At 42.1% G+C, this 24,211-nt stretch overlaps 1 protein-coding gene across 1 annotated transcript; it reads right to left on the minus strand.

Moving 5' to 3' along the window:
• Window positions 1-694: 694 nt before the first annotated feature.
• On the minus strand, window positions 695-23,762 carry CUNH1orf198 (chromosome unknown C1orf198 homolog). The gene is made up of 4 exons (XM_041468817.1): window positions 23,326-23,762; window positions 15,905-15,955; window positions 6,644-7,192; window positions 695-4,700 (listed from the first exon to the last, which is right to left on the minus strand). Exons 1-4 carry the CDS (start codon window positions 23,671-23,673, stop codon window positions 4,644-4,646), a joined length of 1,005 nt encoding a protein of 334 aa, XP_041324751.1. The 5' UTR covers window positions 23,674-23,762; the 3' UTR covers window positions 695-4,643.
• Window positions 23,763-24,211: the final 449 nt, after the last annotated feature.

Here is a 24,211-nt window from a genome sequence, read left to right on the forward strand (position 1 = left end):
TCGAGTACAAATGAAATTGTTTTTCCAAATACATTTCTGGAAGAAGTAGATGTGAGCATGCAGAAGAAAAACTATCCTTGTGGCTGCACATTTGATTCTCTTACACTTTGGGAACTTGCTGCATATCACAAAAGGCAGGCAGTGAGACTACCCAGTGGCCTCTGCTAGCACCTTCCTTTTTGTGAGATACTTTTAAAGCCCACACATAACCCATTCTCTCCCCCATCCTGCTTGGGTGAAGTGAAGGAACAGCTGTGTGGTGTTTCATTGACAGCTGGGGCTAAACCACAACATGAAGTTTTCAAATTGCTTCTGCAATAATGATCCAGATACTGCTTCAGATTACCTGCAGATACTGGTGGGAGAGCATGTGTGTTAGGTTTAATCTCTTACAGTGAAGTACAAATAGATTTTGGTCTTCCCAAATCTCATCCTGCCCCCAGCTGTCAGATTACATTATAAAGCAAGGATACCTCCCCACCTCCCCACACAGAGTCACTTAAAGGCTTGAAAAAACAGCTGAAGTGTGTTGATTTTTTTTTTCCCAAATATAAAAATCTGGTTTCTAAATTCTCGATCAAATCATCCTTGGCTGTCTCTCAGGCAGATTCAAGATGCCTCAAACAACTCCAATGGCACCGAGGAAAGCAGAGTATCAAGGACAACATACAAAGCAGCACAAAAATCTTGACAGTTCTATTTAAAGTGACTTTATTAAAACATTGTTAATATAAAATGTGACCAAATACAATTTCATTTTTGTAAGAATGTTTAATAAAAACATATTCAAGAAAGAAGGAGCATCAACTCTTGTCAAAGCACAGGAAAAACCTACCAGGATAAGTAAAAAGTTCTGCAGCATGTTCTACCAGCTGGTCCCAATGTGTATTAGGGTCAAGTTAGCCAATGGAAGAGACAGGCAGCCCAGATTCTTCCCTAAGAAGCTTTAAGGTATTACCAGAGATTTAAAGTAACACTCCTTGACAGTAGGAGACTTTGTTTTCAGATCTCCCCAAATCAGAATAAGATTAGAATGTGCATCTTTATTTTGGATTTACTACTTTTCAGCAGCTCAATGTACAGCAAATCAGATTCACTGGTAACTGTAAACCCCAAGATTAACATTTGTTAGCTTTAGAAGGAAGGTGCAGGTCAATATCAAGCATACACCTAAAGAATTTGTGTTAAAGTTATTCTAAGCTGTATTAACCTCTGGATGTTTGTAGCAAATGCTACAAAAGAAAAAAAAAAAAAAAAACAGCAGAAAAGTCCAGGATGGTAACAACAAATATTTTCTGAACTGCTGAATGCAGAGATAATATCCATGAACTACAGGAGTGTCGTACATTGACAAGGAAGTGAGTTTTTTAGGAAGTTATAGCCAAACCAATCAGTGGTCAGGTTTGAATATTGACACCTGGCGTAACCACTAAAGACATGGATACGCCTCTGAGAAGATGGCGTTAAAAGCAGAGAACTCCCAGAGAAACCCCCGCTTTTGTTGCAGCCAGGAAGAGTTCAGACCTCCGTGGCCAGCCACAGGTGCGTGGGGCAGGAGAAGCCATGCGGCCTAGGCTCAGCTAGGCCAGGAGCCCCGGACAGAGACGGGGGCTGAAGGGAATGGTGAAGGGAATGGAACTGGGCCGGCCCCTGCAGGACAGAAGGGTGGAGAAACACAGGGATGTCCCAGGCAGCCCCCCCAGAGAGAGAGAGAGCCTGTGCCACCCTGAAATTTGGTATCATATGCTAGCAGCACGCAGGCAGAGGAGAAAGAGAAGGGGGGGAAGGTGCTCAGCCGTGGGAATCCCGGGCAGGCCGCTGTGAGATTTCAGCCGTCCTGAGGGCAGCAGAGCCCGAGATTTTAACCCTCCCTTACACAAAGAAAATTTTGCGAAACATTAATCCTCCTTCATCTGAGAGAGAAGAGAAACAGCCTGGGACCTGAGTTGTCAGAAGAAGATGAGAAAGAATTCTAGGTGGGAAGAAATGATGGAGTGGCCTTTAGCTGGACTTTTTTGTATAGCCATAGACTGAACCAATTTTCCTGTAACACAGAGACTGCATTTTGGGGGATGCAGTGGTTTGAGCCAAGAGAGTGACGTGCTGTAGTGTTTGCCCGTGCAGGAGAGAGTGTGACCTGCTGTTGTCGAGACCCTTGGCCCAAGGGAGGTGAAAATGGGGGGGGGACTGTTTTCCCAAAATGATGTTCTCAAGACCCTCGGCCTCAGGGAGGTGAAAATGAGGGGGACTGTTGTCCCAAAATGGGAAACTGTTGTAGGAGGGTGTAGTGGTGCCCTCTGTCTTCAGAGAAGAAGATCTCTTTTCTCAAGACCCTCGGCACCAGGGGCGGTGAAAAGAGGGGGGACTGTTGTCACAAAAATGAGACTGTTGTTTTTTGGTACTTGGCAAAGCATCTTTAAAAAGAAACCTTTAAGCAGTTTTAGTCCATAGACAGTAGTGAGAGCATTGTACATAGAAGGAGGATGTCATGATAGCAGATTTTCTTCGGGTGGTGCCATGTGTGACATGGAAACAAAAAGTTTCAACTGTGTTTCCTAGAGAAGACTATGGTACAAGAGAAACTCCTCTCTCCCTTGATAGACTGAGAATTGATTATCTGAGAGGTGGTAACAACTGAAAATCCAAGGTTTTGTCTCACTGTGCTTTAGTAGAAATTAGGTAGAAGGAGGAAAAATGTTTTGGAAAGTTTTCATTCTGAACTGTGTGTGTTCCTTTTATTAATGGTGTAGCTTAATAAAGTTTTTTTCCTTATTTCTAAGCTTAAGCCTGCTCTGCTCTGTTCCTGATGACATATCACAGCAGTCATTTGAGAAAAATATATTTTCATAGGTGCACTAGCACTGCGCCAGCGCCAACCCATGACAAGGAGTTTGTACATCTCAGGAACAATGTAAAAAGCTTTCAGAAGCCTATAAATAAGAATATGCTATACAATGGCTTCTACTCTGTGGTGATCTTACCATTTAGCTAAGGAACCCTTTAAGAAAACACTATAAAAAGTGGAGGTTTTGGCCTTGGTGGTTTGGTTTTTTTAGGTTTTTTTTTGATGGGGTGGGGGGGCAAGAAAAGGGGGGATATGCTTACAGCATTTTCCTTGTCCAACAAGTAAATTTTAATGCTCTATCAGCACACTGCTTGTTCAGAGCAAGCAGCACACCAATTAGAGGCAAGGATTCTTCCAGGACATTGCAAACTCTTCCCGTAACAAGCAGAAAAAATCCTGCTGCATCCAATTCTGCACATTTAACTGCCCCTGGCACTGAACCAAATGTCAAGTGCTAATCCATGAGAAGCCTAGCACAGCTATGGCTTAGGAGATGGTGACCTTCTTACAGCCTTGGCTGGGACCCATGAGAGCCCTATGTTTTGCCTTCTACCCCAAACAAATGCTATGGGACTATTGCTGAGGTAAAGGGAAAAGTCAAACCTTTGGCATTGGAGCAGACCAGTCACTGGCTGTGCGTAGGGGAATTAAGGCTTCAAGGTGAGGTAAACACAGTGAGAATCAGTGTGTAAATCATGCTGCATTTCAGAGACAACAGATCCAAAGGACAGCTACTCTTGTTCTCTACATTTTAAACACCAAAGATCATTCAAAAGCAGAACTGGAGGCAACACTGCCAAGGGCCACCTTGAGATGCCTCTCTGCACCTTAGGCATAAATGTAAGCCAGATGTTGAACACTAAAGAGGATGAACCCACAAGGAGGAAAAAGCACCAAAGTTGATGAGTCCTTGAGACGATAAGCTGCTCAAAAAACAAAAAAGCCTCACACTGCTGTGACCTCCCATAAACATAGTGGTTTACCGACACAAAGGTAATCTACACTCCAGAAATCCTCAGTGCTGTAGTTCCAGCACTAGTATTATGAAGAGTTATGCTCTAGTAAGGAGGCAGTGAAATTGTGTTCCCTGAAGAATTTCTCCAATTCATTAGGTGTTGTCCCACTCCTTTCTACCCACTTCCCAATCTTCAATCCAAACACCAGAAACACCATTTCCCCAGGTAATTTTTTAACACTCTTAAGTTATTTTAGCAGATTTGTAGGTACAAACACAGTGCTTTTTTGGATCCATCATTTTGGCAATGCCTTTGCCTTCTTCAGAAGAAAAAGTGTCTTCAGTAAGTGGTACAAAAGATACTTTCAAAGGAAACGAAATCTACAAATCAAAGCAATTCTGGGCGCTTGCTTTCATAGTGTTTTTTTGCTAGCTATCTAAAGTATGGCTGGAACCACTGCAGGTGCAACACTATTTCTTACAAGCCACGCTAGCAAGGTTTCCACTGAAAACTGCAATCTGGTCCTGTAGGTTCCATCTCTAGGATACAGAGACTCGTTTGTGTTTCTTTAACATGTATACAGTAACTTCTCCCATCCTCTCAATACAGTAGCTACTAAAAATTTTAACAGATATTAAAAAAATATCCAAATGAAACCACACTTCTATCACTGTTTAAAAAACAAAAACATATACGGTATTACAAAAGTTTATACAAAGGCAACATTTAAGAGTTTGAAAGTTACTTCTAGAAAAAGACACAAATGCTAGTAAATTAACATACAAGGAGAAGGGTGTTCCACTCCTTCCCCAAAACTGATTTGATCTGTTTTGCAGTATCTTTTACCAGTTGTCTAGAAAATCAAAGCCAGTCTTCAAGATTACATTGCTTGTACTAGTCTGCAAGGTAAAAAAAAAAAAAAAAAAAAAAAAAAAAAAAAAAAAAAAAAGATGTAGTTGTTAACTATGGTATTACAAACTCAATATTTGACTGCCTATCTAAAAACTAAAGTTTTAAATGTTGTCTGACAATATTTCAAGATGTTTACTATGCTCTAGCATACTTAAGTACCTACACCATAAAATGCTAGACATGACATGGCAAAATACTCACAATGCCCAAAAAGGCCATTCCAGATAAAAATAAAATTATTCTTGTGGTATGCAGGCAAAATATTTTGATTCTTTTCCTTGTGGAAAAAATTAATGAAGATCAGTTTTTCAGACTACATTGGGAATTACAAAGAATGAAACAAACACAGAAGGCAAGCATCATTAATTCAACAGATTGTCTGTTGCAATTAGAGTCAGTTGTTTGCAGAAAACTACACAGATTAAACTTTGATGACAAGTTATTTACTAGGCTATCCAGAACATACTCATTCCTGCAGTGTTAGCCATGACATTTAAGGTGATTCTAGTGTTTAGGAAGAGTATTCAAGAGTTTAGGAAGAGTATTCCAGAGCTGAATCTCTGGATTCTCTTCTTAGAGCATGGCTTCCCAGAACAGGGAAGATAATCCAGAAAAGAAGAAAGGAAGAATTCCTTATAATACATTAAGTTCTCTGCTCCTCTGTTCCCATTTTCACATGGGAGGGTTGTTTCTCCACAAATAGAAAAAACATGCTTTTCAAACTATTTCAGTTATCTTGAAAACATTCAAAAAGCAATTGAAACTGTTAATTTGTAAGAAAACATGATAAAGCCTTTAACTCAAATTAAAGGACTACCATGTTCACAAACTGTAGCTAGGCAGATCAGGAAACATTATCCCTCAGCTTCAGAAGATGGTAACTAAACAGAGGGCTTCAAATACTGGAGTGGCTTAAGTATTGTTCTCTCCTAAGTGCTGTCACTTACTTTTCTTGCAACCAGTTACCTCACTCTGCATCTTTCTGACTTTACAGCATCTTGTTTCGAATTTGAACAATCACAGTTGGAAAAATAGAAAAACAGAAAATTGAAAAAGCTGTGTGAAGCACTGAAGGTGTACAGTAATGTGTCAGGCTATTGCCAGAGCAATGCCACAGATTTCAAACAGAACTGCACAGCTCTGCTTGAAGCACCACTCCTCTACTTCATAGTTTTCAAGCTTTTGATCTCATTCTTTTTTTCCCCCTCCCTGTACCATATCCTGCTGTTTCCTTTCTTTTCTCACAGATCAGCATCTGCTTTTTAAAATAGCTTCAACTGGCTATTGAGCTGCTTAAGATTATTTTTTGTTGTTGGGTTGTTTGGGTTTTTTCATTAAAAAAAAACATTGAGAAGGCTAATTCTGGAAGCTCATTCTATTTCTATTTTGGACTTTAACAGAAAACACATTTGAAAGCAGCATAGCTGCCTGGGACAAAGCACTGGGAAGTGGCTGTCAGGCTACTGCTTGGAACAGCTGAGAACCAGTTCACCATTCACCACTATGCTGTACCAATTAAGTATGCTAGACCCTAGTTCACCTACTTTGCAAGGTAAAAAGCTTATTCTTTTCATTAAGTATTTTGCTTTTTCAAATAAAACCCCAAAACCCCACAACCTCTTTTATGTGATACAGCTACTTGCTAGGTTGCTGTCAATGATCTACTTGGTGCCTTGTCAGCATTTCTGGTGTTAGATTTAAATTGTGCCTTTATCCTGTATGTTAAAAAGCACTTAATTGAAGTTAACGTGTTGAACAGACTGTTAAATAACAGATTAAATAGACTTCTTCACATTTGAAAGACAAAAAAGCCATCAAGATGAGCTATGGCTTAGTGATTTTTGGAGTCCCTAATCTTCCAGAGGGGCCTTGGCAACTGTACTTGTTGTACAGTTTTTAATATGAGGACAATGGGTATAGCAGTACTCACCTGTCCAGGCATCTGTGGGTCTGTAAGTATAGTACCATCAGTATCTTCCTTGTTTGTCCTAGAAGATGCCAGATCCTGTGGTGGATCGGGAAGAAAGAAGTCATCTAGAGAACTAGGGAGTTGAGTAGGTCGAGGTTTCTCCCACTCGAGAGACACAGAAGGTGTGCTGGGAGCGACAGACTTCTCTGGTTTAATTATGCTGGGCTTCTCAGCTTTGGTTGTCTCCTTTGGAGCAGACTCTTGTCTGTAAAAAGAGGGAAGGGGCTTCTCTCCTTTCTCCATGGACTTGATCTGGCTGGGGGTCAGGGACTGGAACTCAGACTTGTCTCCTTCAAACTTCGAGCGCTCTGCATTTATCTTCCAGAAGGATGATTCCTCCTCCTTTCTGGATGCTATCAACCCCTCAGAGCCAGGGGTCTTATTGGCCTGAGAAGATTTAGGGACTTGGACACCAGGTGCTGCTTTAACAGGCTGCCTCTGCTCATTCTGCATCTGGGCACCACCTTGCTCTTGTATGGAGAGAGATGCAATGCTGAACTCCATCTGACTCTGTTCAGGGACAGAAAAACAGCATTTCAAAGAGCTTCACACAGATACAGTTTTGACTTTCTGACCCTGGTGCACACAGATAACACCTCAGCCCACTGTGAGACAGCTCTCAGACAACAGATACCACAGCAAAGCTAACTTAATTCCTCCATAAATGTCTATCTTTGTAGTTTCATAAAAATCATGATTTTTAAAAGTCTGAACTGCAAGCAAACATAAAAGTCCCAGAGCTGCTGCAGAGGAGACAGGGAAAGCAATTGTATTGGAGTTACTCAGTGCCATCTAAGGCAGCAGTGCACAGCACTGAAACATTAGAGTAGTGGCACTAAAACATTACAACAGCTGCAGATGCATTTTGAAAGTCAGAGATGTTTTACATGAAAATTTTAAGCAAAAAAAGCTTCAGAGTGTAGCTCAAAAGGCAGTTTTCCATTATAGTCTTTGAAATAGCTGGCTACAGGTCCATCTGCTTCCAATATAAAGGATTAGATGTAATGGGTATGCATAGGTGAATCATTGTATAATTCTAATGCCCCTGAACGAAGAGAAATAACTCCATCAGGACCATTCTTCACCTATTCCAGAGCCCTGGTTTGTTTTCACTTGGAGTGCTGAGATAGCTGTACCCACTTCTGAGAGGTAACACTGGGCCAAGGAAGCAAGTGACCACAGTTAATGCATGAAAAAAATCTTACAAGTCACAGAAAAGTGAACAGTACTTCAAAATATTTGTTTTACTTACTGCCACCTCAGTAAAATGATTCTCAATGAGCTAGACACTCTTCAGGCTAATAAAAGTTAAGCCTTATTACCCTCTGAGAAACATGTAAGCATATGTGCCAGGAAAGAACAACCTAATACACAGACTTGTGTTTGTAAAAAGGAACAAAAAATGCAAGGGAAAAAAATGCTTTTACTGTTAAAGCTGGGTTGTTGTCATCATGGGCCTGATTGGGTTTGAAAAAACTCCAGAGGACTTTTAGCTTTTGGTTGAAATGGTTGAAAGACACTTTGAAAGTTCATTACAAATTTGTGATGTTTCTTCACCATTCTACTTCATTGCTGAGCCTTTCCTGAATAAAACAGCAATAGCATCTATGGACTTCAGTCTAAAACAAGTCCTAGTTGCATATAATTTTCACTGAAGTGTTTGATCATGAGTCCTACATTATTGTGCATGTGAAGTTCAAAGGGACTCTAGATCTAGCAGGACTCACATGCCTAGTAGTTAATATTCAGAAACTTCTCATCAAAGAACAACTGTTAACCCAGCAACTGATTATTTATAAAACATTTTTTTTAAATAGTCAGCAGCTGACTACACATAATTTGATTCATGGACTTAGATCTGACCTTTCTAAAGAATTAGATGCATCATTTTTCCAAGGCTGTAGGCAAGAGAGCACCAAGCTCCGTGTTCTCATGAAGAATACACTGTGCTATCAAAAGATGCAGAACATAAACAAGCTGCAAGTAATTATAGCTCAGCTAGAATAAGGTGAGGGTAAGGATACACGCAAGTCTTACCAAACAACTCAACACCCTACCCTGCCTGCAAAAAACTATGAGGAAAAACCTTACTGCTCTGATTTATTTTTTTAAACAAGTCATGACGTAAAATTAAGAGCAGGATATTTATTCACAGATAAATTTTGCACAAACAAACCATAGATGCAATGTGTTGAAGATTAATTACAGTGACTGCCATTCCCTATATTAAAATATAGGGATTTATTTCCCTAAGCTCATTTGGCAGTACTACTGAATAGTGATTTACCACCCTGAAGTTAAGATGCTTTAAGACTTTAGAACTGATAAAATCCCAGCTTAAAAAAACCCACAACACAATATAAAATAGACCTGCAATTCCCCAACAGCCAAGAGAAAAAAGAAAAGGCAGATTCTAAAAATCAAAGACAGGTTCAGAAAAAGAAAATCCATCTTGGAAGACTTAAGTTATGTAGGAATTAAAACAGTACTACTTTTTGTCCTGCAGCAGTCTGCTGTCTTCTGAATAGCCTGCCCTGGGGCTCACACTGGGGGTGACAGTAGCTAAAGGCCATCACAGCAGCAGTCACTTTCAGTAGAATGATTCCTTCACCCCCCAGCCCAAGGGAGAGGGAAGATCAGTGCCCAGAGTGCAGAAGAGCCATCATAGCCCCCAGGTCCACCAGGGCAGCGTTGGAAATAAAATCCAGAAAAAACACCCACGGAAGGGAAGTATGGGTCTGTTAGAACAAAAATTAGAAAAAAAGTAAACCAAGAAGATGGTTCTGCATTTCAACAGCACCTAGCCAGACAAGCAAAGCCAGGCCTTCTGAGAAGTTCTCAGGCTGTGGAGCTAAAGCCACTGACTGTGGTGATATTTTATGTTCTTTTCATGGGGAAAAATATCAACTCAGAGATGTGGTTTGGAAGTGGCACATCGCTCCTAGTGTAGAGAAGAGCGTAGCACTGCAGCAGCACTTCAGGCAGTTGTACCTTTCCAACCTGCTCATGGATGCATATTCTGGAGAGGATGTCCTCTTTGCCCTTTTGTGCAGAGACCATGGGGTGCACCCATTTCAGAAGACAGGACCACCTGACATTTGAGATTGCATATCTGTCTCATGGAATGCTCTGGAGATCAAACAGTTCATAGCCTGACACAGAATAATCCAAATGAAAATACTTTTTCTAGAGTTTTTGTTCTCCCACAAGGAAGGCAAAGAAGACAAGACTACCCCGACAGGTTCTGAAAGCACTGTGTCTCAGCATGATGTAAATACAGCTCTGAGAGGTCACAGGGATAATTCTGCTTCTAGCATTTAATTCCAGAAGCCAAGAACTTCTGTGGACCAGTCACAAGATATTCTATTTTCCCTGAAATACATAATGCTTCTATTTGACTTCTGAGGTTATTTAACATATCTAAACCCCTAAGAAATGTAGCTGACGAAAGAAAATGATTAATAGGCAATACATTTCCAGTTAAAAAAATTGGCAATTAAACACCCTCCTCCGCAAGGAAAAAACAAACCAAACAACAGAGCAGCAGCCCAAGTAGGAAGATAATTTAACAGAGATAAAAAAGGCCCATGTGTGAAACGCCCTATGCTGATATCGAAGTAATGAATAGTACTGTACACTCTAATGAGTCACTAGACACTACAAATGTGATTTTAATTAGAGTTCTACTCTCAGTTTCTTACATCAGATTGCAAATTGGCAATTGGTTGCGTCAGCAGGAGAAGGAAGCAAACTATATTTAAAAGACAGCAACCTCCCTCCCTCCCTCCCAAAAAATGTCCTTTTCCTTTAGGTTTGCCAGCTATGAGAATATCTTGATGCACATCTCTCCTGGCCCCAGTCAAACTTAGGATAGCAGCTCACCTGTAAAGATCTGCCTTCCCCAGGCTGGGGCAGAGCTGCTGTGAGCTGCACCTGCCCATGCAGCGCTCAGAGGCAGAACTGCACTTGTGGCACTCTACCAGCTGCCACCCTGGGGAGGCAAACACTGAAAAGTGGGGTGTGATTTCATGGTCAAACGTGAATTGTCTTTCAGGCACAGTTTGGGATTCTAGAGAGAGGGTTTCAGTTCCCTGCTGCTTTCATTGATTTTGTATTACTTTACGCGAGCTGCAGTTTCTGTACGTATAAATCCCCATCTGAGGAATAAAATAAAAATATTTTCTTTTTCCTACCATCTGTCCAAATGGTATTTCTGGGAATTGTTCAGCCCAGAAAGTCTCAAGAGTTTACAGACAGACTAGTACAGTCCCAACTGTAATTTCTAGAAATTATTGGAATTCAAATAAAAGCTATTAACAGCAGCAGTATTTTCAAGATATTGCATGAGCAAGTCTTTCTCAACTCATTAAGAGAGAGGGGCTAGAGAGTGCATGTGAAAGCATGCACAAAGAAGTATTTTGAGGTAAAGCAAAGCTAGAAGCCTGTGCTCCTTTCAGTCTTATCTCTCTGGTCCCAAACTACTGCAAGGGTTTAAATAAAGGATGTCCTGTCTTGATCATTTTTCTGTATCATAAATATAAACAATATTACAAATTGCAGGTTTTAGGAGGTTACATGTCCATCTTTCCTTAAAAAGACCATATAAAGGTATTTAGGAATTTTGTTTACTGGATTAAAGAATTTAGACCAAACTTCAGTCTCAAGGCAGCAATAATCCACTAAATTGTAACAGTGGCTGTATATACTCATGGGAGACAACGTATGCTGAAAGAGAGGCAACAGAGGCACTGAGAATGTCATGATTTAATTATGCTGTATGAAATCAGGTCTCAGTTCATAAGTACATATTAAAAGCAAGATGATCACAAAGAACCCAGGAACTTTTAAAGCTTCTTATTCACTCATCAGGAATGTGTAGTATTTTACTAAGCAGCCATGCAAATAGAGCCAAAACAAATTGTTTTGCTTGGCAGGCTGAAAAATCCAAATTGTTGAGACAAGGACTACAGAAACACTGTCAAAAGCAACTTGTTTTAAGCACAGCCTGATAAATGCAGAGGTAAAAAAGCCAGTTTAAAAAGATTTAGAAGATGACTTTGCTTTGCTGAATAGACAGAACCAAAATAAATATAGGGCTCAAAGCAGCTGCAGTTTTTGCTTTGCTTCCTGTGCACACCGTGGGTGTTTTCAGGATTTTTTCAGAGTCAGAAAGAAATTCTTAGGTCAGCAGAGGCAAATTGCAAGGGCAAAAAATAGAGCAAAGCACTCAAAACCAATCTAAGTAATTTTAGTCCATACAGAAGGACAATGCTAATGTTATATAGTATGGACCTTTGGAGGAAATTCCATTCTATACCCTGCTGCTATGAACTGAATCCAGCCAGCCACTGTTTCTGGCTAGCCTGAGCAAGCTTGTACTGACAGTGCCTGGTTTTATGCTCAAAACCAACAAAGACTGTTGCAGGTAACTAAATCCTAACACTTGGCCATACAGACTAAAATAAACCTTGAGCACAGCTTCTATTACCACATGTTGGGTTTGGTGGGGCTATTTTTTTGCTCAAGAACTAATAGTCAACAGAAGTTTTACAGCACTGTGTTTTAAACATATATAGTCTAAATCAAAAAGAGAGGGCTAATCTCAAAAGCTCAGGGATCACTCTCCTTCCGAGGAAGTGCTGCCATTTAGGCCAGCTTGGTAAAAATAATCACACCAAATTATAGCTTGTAACAAACAATTATAATGTAACGCTGCTAAGGAAGGACAGAAAAAATTCTCTTCTACCACTGTGTTCCTATTTAAAACAAAACACTAACTAGGGCTTGTACAAAGAAGGATACTGAAGACTGCCTCGATTTTAGATAAAGGAAACAGTTGGTAAAGCGTGTTTATTACAAGTGGAACATAGCTGTTTTCTTCCTAAATGATTGCTGGGATTAGATCACTTCTGTAGCAACATAATTAGGGAATTCAGACAGGGAGGCAGCACCCGATTATTGAAGAGATTGAAGCCTGTCACTTCCTCATTTAGCTTTTTTTACATTTTTGGGGATTTTTTTCTTTGTTTTATTTTAAACACACCTCAGAGGCTTCTCTTTTCAACAAATACCTGAGGGCCTGTTGAAAACAGAAGAGAATTGGCAACTATTCTACCTGTATCAAGAAAAATAAATCTTTAGATATGCATGTGTCAATTTAAAGTATTTGGAATAAAACCTATTTTCATTAATAGCATTAATTAGAGGTAAATTGCAATTTATTCCCATGCTGCTCAGTGCATTCTGTGTGTTAACTGAGGTGGCAAAATGAAATATTTTCTGCCCATTACTAAATTAATTAAGCCCCCCCTGCCCCTGCCCAAATCTAAAATCACAAAACCCATAAAGTTCTGAGTTCAGGAAGAGTTGCAGAGAAATTTTACTTCCAAGTTCAGGCATGATTCTTGTTTTCCATTTGTATCTTGAGGTTCGTGCTGAGTTTCACTGAATTTTTGCTTCAAACAAACCAAGAAACCTCAAAGGCTAAACTCAGCCAAAATGTCATCTTTCATCTCATGTAAACCTGAAGCCATAAACAGAATGCCCTGAATTCATAAACCTGGGTAGAGCTCCAGTTAAAAATGTAATCCACATTTCAAGATATGTTATGTCCATGAGGGCTCCACCCATGAACCAAATCGCTCCCTCCAATTCAATCTTTAGTTTTATAGTGTCAGCCCTTTTGCAGTGCCAAGTGAACTCACTGCTTCCCAAATTTTCCTTCTGAGAAATGTTATCATTATCTACTGAAAATATTATTTTAAATGCTGTCTAACAGCTAACTTGGCCATTTACATTGTAGTTCTACCTTGTTTGCCTTGTCTGAGGATTTAAAAATAAAAAGGAGAGACAAGAAATCATCATCTAAAAATAGTGGAGATATTCATGCGAGTGTTTGTTGTGATACGAACAACTGCAGCCCTATCTCACATTTGTGTTTAAAATGGGAATACAGAAAGTTTACTTGTAACACAAGTGAAGTCACCAAGCCCTTCAACAATGTTCTGAACAAAATGACAGCAATTCAGTACACTGCTCTCTGGGTAAGTTTGACTGCCATGGAAGTAGGGAATCTTTGGCACTAGCTACAATGAGAAAAATTTGTCAATACCTTATCAACTAGAATCCCTGCTGGCATCACGGTTACAGCTGAGAGCCTTCAGCCTGGGAGAATACATACCCTCTCCTCTTCTCTACACTTCTCACTACCCTCACAGTTTCCTTCATGTTAGTTACAGAAAATACTCATTTTGCTGCTTTATTTTTCTGTCTCAGTGTTTAAAAAAAAAAAAAAAAGCCTATTGGTTTTACTGTTTACATCTCTACTTTCTTCTGCTCTGCAAAAGCCATGTTCCCTTCCTTGGGTAAGCCAGAGCATATTTGTGCACATTCAGGCAATAACATTCTAAAATCCCAAACCAAACAAAAAGCTCTGCATTAAAGGGAGATCAGGGAGAAGAGTGTTATGGAAAGAACAACCCAGGATGGGTTGTTCCATGAGAGCCCATGGAATGGAAAGAGCCTGACAGCTTTAAATAACAGTGGGAACAGGTCTGGCTCACAGGACATTGAACAATGCATTACAACACACCAACCTTCTTGAACAGCTCATTCAGGTTTCCTCACATGGGACCACTTGAGTAAGGCTACTTTTTCCTCAGCTGATACCTCATTAAAAATTGCCTTCCAGTATTAGGTCATAAAAGTTAGGGAAGATCAAAGAGTAAGCACAAAGCAAGATCCCCACTTTTGAAAAGGAAGACTCAGCAGTGGAAGGATTTGGTTGAAAGATTGATACACTGGGGAAAAACCAAAAGGAAGAATCCACAGGAACTGACCAAACCATACACATAAATCCAGACAACATGGATTCTCTAGACTTTTGCTAAAGAAAAAGGTGTCATGCAACTTTTCAGCCCACATCTGCGGCGCAGCTTTTATTTCTGGTCAGCAAGGAGGGAGAGGGGAAAGTGGGAAACACAGAAAATCCTCTACTGGTTCCTCAACCTTCACAGCTTTTAAGGGAGTTTTAAGGCAAGTGAAGACTGGCATTGGTTTGTCTGAAACTGCAGCACTGCAGGCTGCCAGGACCCAGGAGTCACATCAAGTTATAGGTTAATCAGCTTCTGCAAAGCACAGATGGGGTGCAGCTACAGGCAGTGACCTTGAGCAGGGAGGGCTAAGTCTCAGGTCAACTGGATTAATTTAGTATTCACTGGTATTTCCAAATAATTACTCTGCATTAGGCTAAGATTATATTCATAAGGTCATACATGATTATCTACATAGTTCAAGGGCAAAAAAAAAAAAAAAAAAAGAAAGAAATAGGGAACAGGGCAGTAGCAGCTTTCTCTGGCAGATAAGGGCAGAAAACACAAAGTCTGAAATGTGTGATTAAATTAACATGCCTGCCATACCCAGTTGAGAAAGACAATGAGCTGTGGTTTTGCTCCCAATATTTTTCCAACAAGAATAACTAAACTTGATTTCCCACCATACATATGGCACAACTGTGTTTCCTCACACTGCAGGCTCAGAAAGATGGAGAACTCTGGCTCTGTGTTAGCCATATGAGAATCCCATCATAAATAATGCTTTAACAAAATACCAGAGATAAAGTGAAAAAAAAGAAACCCCAAACCAACTCACCACAGAAAAATATGTTATTCTTTTAAGGAGACTTCTGGAAAGAAAATAACATAGTGCTTCTAGCATGGCCCTAGGTTAGTAAGTTTCACTATATTTGTCCTAAGACAACATTCTAGTTCATAATAAAAAGATGAAGTACTAGACAGGTTTTCAGAAAGAATCCAGTGAAGTTATGAGATACCTGCACATTTCTCACACCGTCTTCTAGCTACTTTACTCCTGACCTAAAAGTGAAATGCAGCTATGTTTATACAGCATCTGAGACAAGGGTCTTACTAAACATGGAAAGTTGATCAAAAAGTTTGCAACAAAAAATAAAATTGTAATGAATTGGTTTTACATCTGCACTCAAAGCCAGAACATTAGTTCATGAAGTACATTTTGAGTTTCTCCTGATGTAAATCAAAGCATACCAGTCCTGTTTGATTTGCAGCATGGTCACTTCATACCGCTTGCATAGAATAAAGGTGACATTAATCTATCAAATAACAAAATGAAGACAATAAATGCAGTAGAAGCGGTATAAAATGACAAAGCAACAGAGAAAAAAAACAAAAAAAGCTGTTTAATTACCTTTGTTTCCCAGGAGAATGGAGCTGAGTGTTCATCTTGCCAAGTTATGTCCTGAAATAAAATTGAAGAATGACTAAAAATCAGAAGAGTAGCTTCATCTTCTCAGAAGCATCACACAGATGACATTTTGTTACACTGCTGGAACTGTAACACCCACTGCTACAGAACTGACTAGAAAGTGAAAGCACTACTTAAAGATGGCACTGATTACATTTTAAGACTGATTGAAAGCAGGTCCTCTGAGGGGAAGGTTATCAATACTATACCAATTCAATCTACAAAATATATGAAGGTTTAACCTGGTCTAAATCTCCTGAAATGGTTTCTCCACAAATAGCTTTAAAATGTATTAGATTTCCAGTCTTCTACTAGGCGTTTTTTTTTGGTAGCCACTAGCAACACACAGGGACAGAAACAACAAAAGGAGAAGGGGAAATCAAGTGCCATTTACTCCCTTCGGCAGACGAAAGAGCACATGCACAACCAGGCAGTAGTGGGGCAGTGAAACAGCTGCATGGCCATCGGGCCAAGCCCCAGCCGGATCCAGCCCCAACAGGACACATCATCGCACCAGGGCAGTGACGGCCGCTCTGAAATACATGTTCAGTGGTGTTGAAGGAGCCACAAGGCATCCACAGCACAAAATCTGAAATCCATTATTTGAAGATGCTGCATTTCTGAAACTGATCCCAAACAGAGAAATTTAAACAATCTCTGCACACATGGTGTGCCCTCCAGAAATACATGCAGCCCACACTGAAAAAATGGTGGAAAATAATTTGAAAAATTATTGTTGCTCCTATTTGTTGAAGAATTACAACATGATTGCATTTCTATCCCTAGTCACGGCTGGGACTCAGGGGTACATTGGATGGTCCCACAGGTAGAGGTGGTGAGCTGCACCCTCCACGCTGAGGAGGTCACTGCCTGTGGACACCACAGCACACCAGGGAAGAACAGGAGTGGGAGCACTATACGGAAAGGGAAAGGTCAGGAGTAACCATGCAGGATTTTCACACTCCTGCTGTTCAGAGAATAACGGAACTCAACCAAGTTTTAACACAACACAAGAACCCCACATTTCACCGTGGCTGCTTTTTTCTTGTTATTTCTGGTCTCTGCCTTTCTAGGAATATGTATCTTAGACATCTGATAATATTCTCCTGATCTGCCCTCTCTTATTTCACCGTAGGCAGATTTTTATGGCCTAGAGCTATGAGATCATGATTAGAAGTGTCTAAAACCATCTCCTAAACATAAAAACACGGCATACTCCAACTATTACTCATCTGTGAAATACAGGGTTTCTAGCAGCAAGGTATTTGTGGTATATATGAGGGTGATCCCACGCTCTTAAAAAGAAGTGGCCTGGTAGAGCTCATCTAAGAGGAAAGGCCTGGGCTCTTCTCAATCACATATTGTGGCCAAAAGGAAATTTGGTATAGGAAATTTTTGCCAAGAACATAAATGTAATTCAGGTTTTCTCAATTCAGGAAACAGATTCTCAGATGTTTTAACATTTACAGGAAAAAAGGAGCAGAAGGCTGCTTTTTAGGATCTATCAGCATTTGCACTGTGGTGTGCTGCTGTCTGCATGGGAATGCCACACCACTCAACGTGTGATACCTCACAACAGGTCTAATTATTTCAAACTCCTTCTAGGACAATATCCTTTGCCTCTGAAATGGAGTTGTTCATTTCTGAAAAACTGGAGTTCATAATTTCTGAAGCATGCATGAGAGAGGAATCACGGCCCAGAAGGGAAGAGAGATGGGAGAACATAACCATTGGATTGAGTCTCACACACAAGCAGGACTATAACACTTCTGTCTTCGTGGGGTCTGGATAAATCAGGGCTTGATTCAACCACAGCAGTAAAGGACAGAACTGAAGTCCAGAGAGCAGTGTAACATTCCTACATGCAGTCACAGCACCTTGAAGCTCCAGATGTGTAGGCATAGGTGCCAATGGGTTTTATCTAAAGAGTTTAAAGGAAGAGTTGTCTTCTTGCCATTTACAGGACAAGCAAACCAGCCAGGGACCAGTTTTAAACTTGGCAGTAAGCCAAGTTCATCCTCATCCTGGATCCAAGACATCCAGTTCTTTATTTTGCTGTATCTGAGGCACAAGAAGACAGCACGGCAGGGGCAGCTCTTTACCCAACGCTACTAGCACACCCTCAACTCAGCTGTGACACCGCTGCTGTGAGTAAGCCCTGAGGACAAAAGGCTGATCACAGAGGGATGAGAAAGCAGCTTGGGCAAGGCAGAGTGGCAGTATGAGGCTGTCATGCAGCAGGATACATTATTCCCTGCAGGACAGAGCAAGTCAGCCTCCCACTTGATAGAAGCTTGATTCTTAAGCATCATTGTCCTTGTTTGCACCACAACTTCCAACATCAACTTCCAGCACAGGCAAGTAAAAAGTTCCTGGAATGAATTAATTTGGGTAACAGTTGTCAAAAGTTCTGGTCAGAGATAGAACCTAAGAGTTTCACAGATTATATAAGATGGAAGTAGTAGACACATGTTAGGCAGCAGTTCATTAAAAGAAAAGGATCCTATTTTTTTTTTTTTTTTAACTTAAAAGGAGGTGGCTCATTGTTTCTTGGGCTGCACAGCCCTGCCCTCCTCAGAGACTAACTCTGAGGAACCCTGTCCACATTCACAAGATCATCTATGGGATATAGCAAAGAATAAAATAGGATAAGACGTGGCTAGAGGATACAAACCTTCAAGCAATTGATGTCTGTGGTTATTTGAAGTGTACTTGGGGCTAGGATACGGAGACAGTTGACAAGTTCTGCCCATTGTTAGGGAAGGGAAGGAAGTTTGTGGTCTGAACCTCATGTGTCTTCACACAGAGAACATGCAGAGGACCAAGTGAAAATACAGGATACTGCTGAACTGTGTTGTGCTACCTAAACTGCCTGATTCATGTTTATCACCAACAAAATATGAGAAGTAACTTAGTTCTTTTGTAAAATATACAAGTTCTTACATGCTTGAAGAAATTGGGAGGAAAAGAATCAACTATTTCAATAATAACAAAAGTGAATTATGACTGGAAATTCTAGAGAAAAAGGATTCAAGGCCATTTATCATCAACATAGATTAGAAAAAATCCATATCTGATCAGCTTTTGTTTTCAGCACACAACAATGCCTTCTTCCAGCAAGAAGGCAAATAAATAAACTTTTGTTCACCAGGGTTAAAAAAAGAACCTATTTGTAAGAAATGGGGCCTCATGCAACATATTTCAAAGCTGAAAAAGATGAGTGAGAAAGAGAGGCAAATATCTGGTCATACACTTGACTTCAACAACCAGCTGCAAAATACATAAAAAAGAATCACAAATTACATTTGCTATATGTAGGCAGCTTGCTGCAAAACAACATCTGAATTTCAAAATGGAAGGCACTGCTAGAAGTGTGCCTGTATCTGACATGAGCATTGTTCAGCACAGCTGACAGTAGCTGGGCAAGACACAAACCCACCAATAAATGCTTCTCAGAAGTGTTATTAGAACAGGCTTGCTGGTTATTGAGGTTTTATTGCACTCAAAAGCTGCCTTCTAGTTTTGGGCGTTTAAAAAGCAAATCTCTAAAAGGCCAAACTTAAAAGTTTTTGCTATATTGATTATTTGTTACTTTAAAGCAATTTTAAGTAGGGAGGTAAAAGGGTTGATCCTTTGAAGCCAAAGTTCTTAAGGCTAAGCAAAACAAATAGCATCTCTGCCTGAAGGCAGGTAAGTCAAGCTTCCCTCTTAAAACTCAATTAATGAAGCTAACCAATCTCTTACCTGTCTTTCCTCCACATAAAATGTTTACCACTTCCTGAAGCATATGGTATTGTTTCCAATGTAAAGTTTAGTTCTTTCACATCCAGATCTTTTACTGTTCAAATACTTAATATCCATGCAAAGAAAAAAAAAAACAAAACCAAACTTAAAAAACAAAGGAAAAATCAGATCTTGATTCCATGTCTACGTCACATGCTTACAGATAAAGAGGGATGGTATTAAGAGAACAGTGAGAACTTGCTGTAAGCTGACTATCTAAACTATCTTTCACTGAACGAGAGAGAACCCAGTGGCATCAACTGATACCAAATCAGCTGCATTACCAAAGGCTGGCCACTACAGCATGCAAAGGGTGGTAGCCTCTCACGTACTGCTGGTTTTCCACCTATTCCTCTCATGGTTTACAGCATATTTCAAAAATAATGCATCTATACTACAGTCATGCTCAATCTCAGCTTGTATTTCCAGATTTCTCCCTGCTCAGTTATCTCCATTTCTATTGATATGGGCATTAGAATGAAGAAATTATAAATGGAGAGATGCCAGCAATTGGAGGCTTGTTGGAAGGAGGAAGCTCTGTTGCAGCATCAAAAAGCCCTTGGTCAGGAGGCCTGGGCTGTCCAGACACAGAAAATTATGGTGAAGCAACAAATAGCCTCCTGTGCTGGGCTCACGTGTGATGATAGCAAGTCAGTCTTCAGCAAACATGACAAAACTTATTTCACTGGGGTGTGAAATGACCCTGTTAGCCCAATTCTCTTTTGAAACTGTGTTCACAGTGCCTGCAGGGCTTCCACTACCAACTCCATGACTGCTGATGCCGCAATGAGGATAAGATGGAAGGGAAGGAGCAGTGACTCCAGGCATTTGCTAAGAGTCACACATGGTGCTGCAGTGCTCTAGCATTATAAAATGACTGGATCATGGCTACAGGATGCCACGGTCCTGTTACTGCACATTGATGTTCTGTTACACCCTTCCCACACAGCCAACATACTTGAAGGTGTTTTGAGAATGTAAGAGATGTTTATAGTTTGAGAACTTACAGTCCTGGGCTACAAGTTCAGGAGATAAATCTGTTGTTAGAAGAGATACACAGGAAATGGTGGGGATGAGAAAGAGGGAAGCAACTGTCCAGAAATACAAGACCACTACACATATCCTCTGGACCACCTTATCATAATGGCAATATGCATGAAAATGGGACTGAAACAGTGAGAGGCCCAGACCAGCAAATCAGTATCTTCAGTATTCATCCTTGGTTTGCTTTCTACCACGTCTTCCAAAGAACACAAGGTCAGAAAGATCAAATTTCTGTGCTTAAGCAAGCCCAGGTAGATCACGACATTTCAACATCAGTTAACAGGGAAGATGAGCTGTGGCTGGAAACATGAAACTTTTGGACCAGGTGTATCAGCAAGAACATCATCAAGCCAAAATACTCTCACTGAAAGCGCTGCAGCATGCACAAGTGATTCTGAGGCATGCGGGCTACTCCCCGTTTCCTTGCCTTACGATGCCATACACCAACAGCCAGGGAGAGCAGCCAGGACCAATCTAATGGTCCTGAGCGAGGGCTGGGTGACCACGGTGTGTGCAGCAGCTGAGTCTCACACAGGCAGCAGGGGCACAGATCCCTGAGCCACCCAAGCAGGACACAGAGATAACTGAGCTCTGCAGGGCGAGTGCTCGCGAGCCCGGTGAGTTGAACCGAACCAGCGAGGGACCGGCGTGGTGGTGGCTCTGCTACAGCAAGACAAGGAGGAACAATTTGTCAGCCAGGGCAAATGTCCAACAATCAGGTTGAATGCCAGCAAGGGAGCCAGGGGAGAGGAAGCTATCAGATGGAGAGCCAGGAAAGGCTCCTAGGCTTGGTAGTACAGTTGGAAGAAATAAAATGGCAATGATGAATGCCAAAATGAGTGGAATCTCTTTTCTTCATAGAAACAATTTATATTAACTTCTGCTTAGAAGTCAAAGAGGAAGTCAGTTGAGGCAGATGCTTCCAAAATTAAATGTTTTGTATCAAGTATTTGGATGAGCCATGCATTCTTTGGTTAATGGCTACAAAAACATTAACATTATGCATATTGTAACTGTATTTGGGGAGAAGAGAGGAAAACTATTTTGCCCAGTTTCAGATGGACTCTCTGGATGTTTAGGAAATTATTATTTCCATACAGTGCAGCACAACAGCCTACAAACATGCTTGCTTTCCTTCCAGATCCACATAATTCAAAGCAGAAAGCACAGCAGAGCTCTCCAAGGCTGGGAAAACTGAACATATTTATTTTCCACACTCTTTAAATTCTTTCACTACTAACTTCAGATTTAAGTTTCTTTTCAAAGGTTGTTTGCACAACCAAATTTGTTGTCTTGTGTCCTTCTTCTACACCTCTTTTTGGCCATTACTATTGAATATTTATCTAGAATTTTGGATATCATGAACTAGACAAACCTGAGCTACATCCTAATCTCTCTAGCTTTAGATATGATGTGTGTGCAGCACAGCATCACACCCTCCTGACAGGGGAAACACAGGCAGCAGTCTCCTGGCATAAAGCCGGTTGGGAACCATGATGCCCAGTATCAGTATGCCCCACATGCTTCTTAGAAATCCCATTGCAAGGGATATTGGAGAGGAGCCTAAAAGTAGCCCTGCTCTCTTTAAACTGGATTGATGATTACAAATGGAGAAGCAGATTTTTATTTTTTTCTGGTAGAAGCCACGTAATTAACAGTAGGTCAGTTAAAGTTATTATGTGGACATAATGAAAGAAACTAGCTCTGGAATCATATGAGAATAAAAGAATATAAGAGAAATGTAAAAGAATAGAAAACTAAGGTAATCAATACAGTGAATAAGAGACACCATATCTGAAGAGTACTGTCAGGTCTCCTCAAGCATTGTTAGACCTTCCTCTTCAAGGGCTCACACTCGGTAACACGACCCACTGCTCCAGACCGGGTAGTCTTTTACTGTGGATTTCCAGAAGGGCTACCACGCTTCACCATTGGATAGATGGCTCTCAGAAGGTTCAAAATCCATACTTTTTGCCATCTATCTTTCTACACCCTTGTTTTTCCTGGCATGTGACATGGAACAGGCTGCATTTTTTTAAGGTGTCAAACATGCCAAGAGCTGGAATGTTTTCAGTGTTGTATTTTTAACCATGTCTAAAACTAGAAACGAAAAGGAAGAGATTTAATTCAGTGTAAACATTCCCTACAGCCCATTTTCAGCAAGGGACTATGTCCAGCGCCATGCCCCGCCGTCGGGAGAACTGAGACCGTTCTCGTCTCCAAGTGTTGCTGCAAAATCCACTTCAGCGCTATCGCTGCCGGCGCCTTCCCTGCCTTTACGGTGTGACCCAGCGCCTCTCGCGCGGTGAACATCCCGCCCTGCCGCACAGCCAGGCAGCGGGGAAAGGAACCAAGCTCATCACCCGGGCAACTCGCGGAACGCCCGCCAGCCCGGGCAGCCCAGCGCCGCCGGCACCGCAGCCCGGGGAGGTCGCGGCCGCCCCGCCCCGCCCCGCCCGTGCGGCGGTGCCGGGGCCGGGCAGCGCCGCTCCCGCCCGGACCCCCGGCACCCCTTCCCTTTCCCCCGCGCCCGGTACCTCGTCTCCGAAGCGCACCACCTTCTGCCCGGTGTTGAGGCGCAGGCTGGGGTAGGAGGCGGGCGGCGCGGGCGGGCGGGTGGTGCCGCGGTGCGCGGCGTAGCGGGCCTGGACGTGCGGCTCCACCAGGCACTTGTCGATGATCTCGTCCTGCTGGCGGGGCGGCAGCCGCTCCCACTCGGGCCCGTAGCGCTCGCGGATCCGCTCCTTCTCCGCCATGATCTTGCGCGCCATGGGGCTCAGCGAGGAGAAGTAGCTGAACCGTTTGCGCTCCCGCTCGTCCAGCGGACGGTTCCCGTTCATCACCGCCGTGCGGGAAGCAGCGATCGCCGCCGCCATGGAGGCCATGGCCACCCCGCCGTCCCCAGCCCCGCACTCGGCCGGCGGGATTGGGGATGGGAACGGGAAGAGAACCGCCTCCTCCGCTCCCCTCCCGCAGACGCCGCCTCCCTCGCTCCCTATAAAGCCGGGCGGCCGCCGCTGCCCGCCCCCCGCACGCCCAACCCGCGGCAGCCCCTGCCCGCCTCCACCGCGGCGCCGCCCGCCCGCCGCTCCCGCCGCAGGGAGCCGGCCTTTCTCCCGCCGCCTCCCGGGCTTGCTTCGGGCTCGGTACTGTCGATAGCGGGGGGCCTCGCGGCCTTCAAGTGTTCCTGCCCTTAGCGCTCGTCTCCCACAGCCCTTCCCCTTCTTAGCCGAGGAGGTAAGCTGTAGTATTCCCACGCTGCCGGGGCCAGGAGCACCAGGAAAGGACTTGCCTCAGCTGGCAGAGGAGCACCGTACCCAAGAACCTGCCTTTCCTCACTCCCTAAATAAGTCGTACGTGTTTCTTAACACGACAGAAGACAGCAGCTGCTGTCAGACGAGAGAGGATGCCTGGCAAGGTGCT

This window comes from Pyrgilauda ruficollis, unplaced genomic scaffold (genome assembly GCF_017590135.1).
Source record: "Pyrgilauda ruficollis isolate IOZ18807 unplaced genomic scaffold, ASM1759013v1 scaffold101, whole genome shotgun sequence".
Classification (NCBI taxonomy): Eukaryota; Metazoa; Chordata; class Aves; order Passeriformes; family Passeridae; genus Pyrgilauda; species Pyrgilauda ruficollis.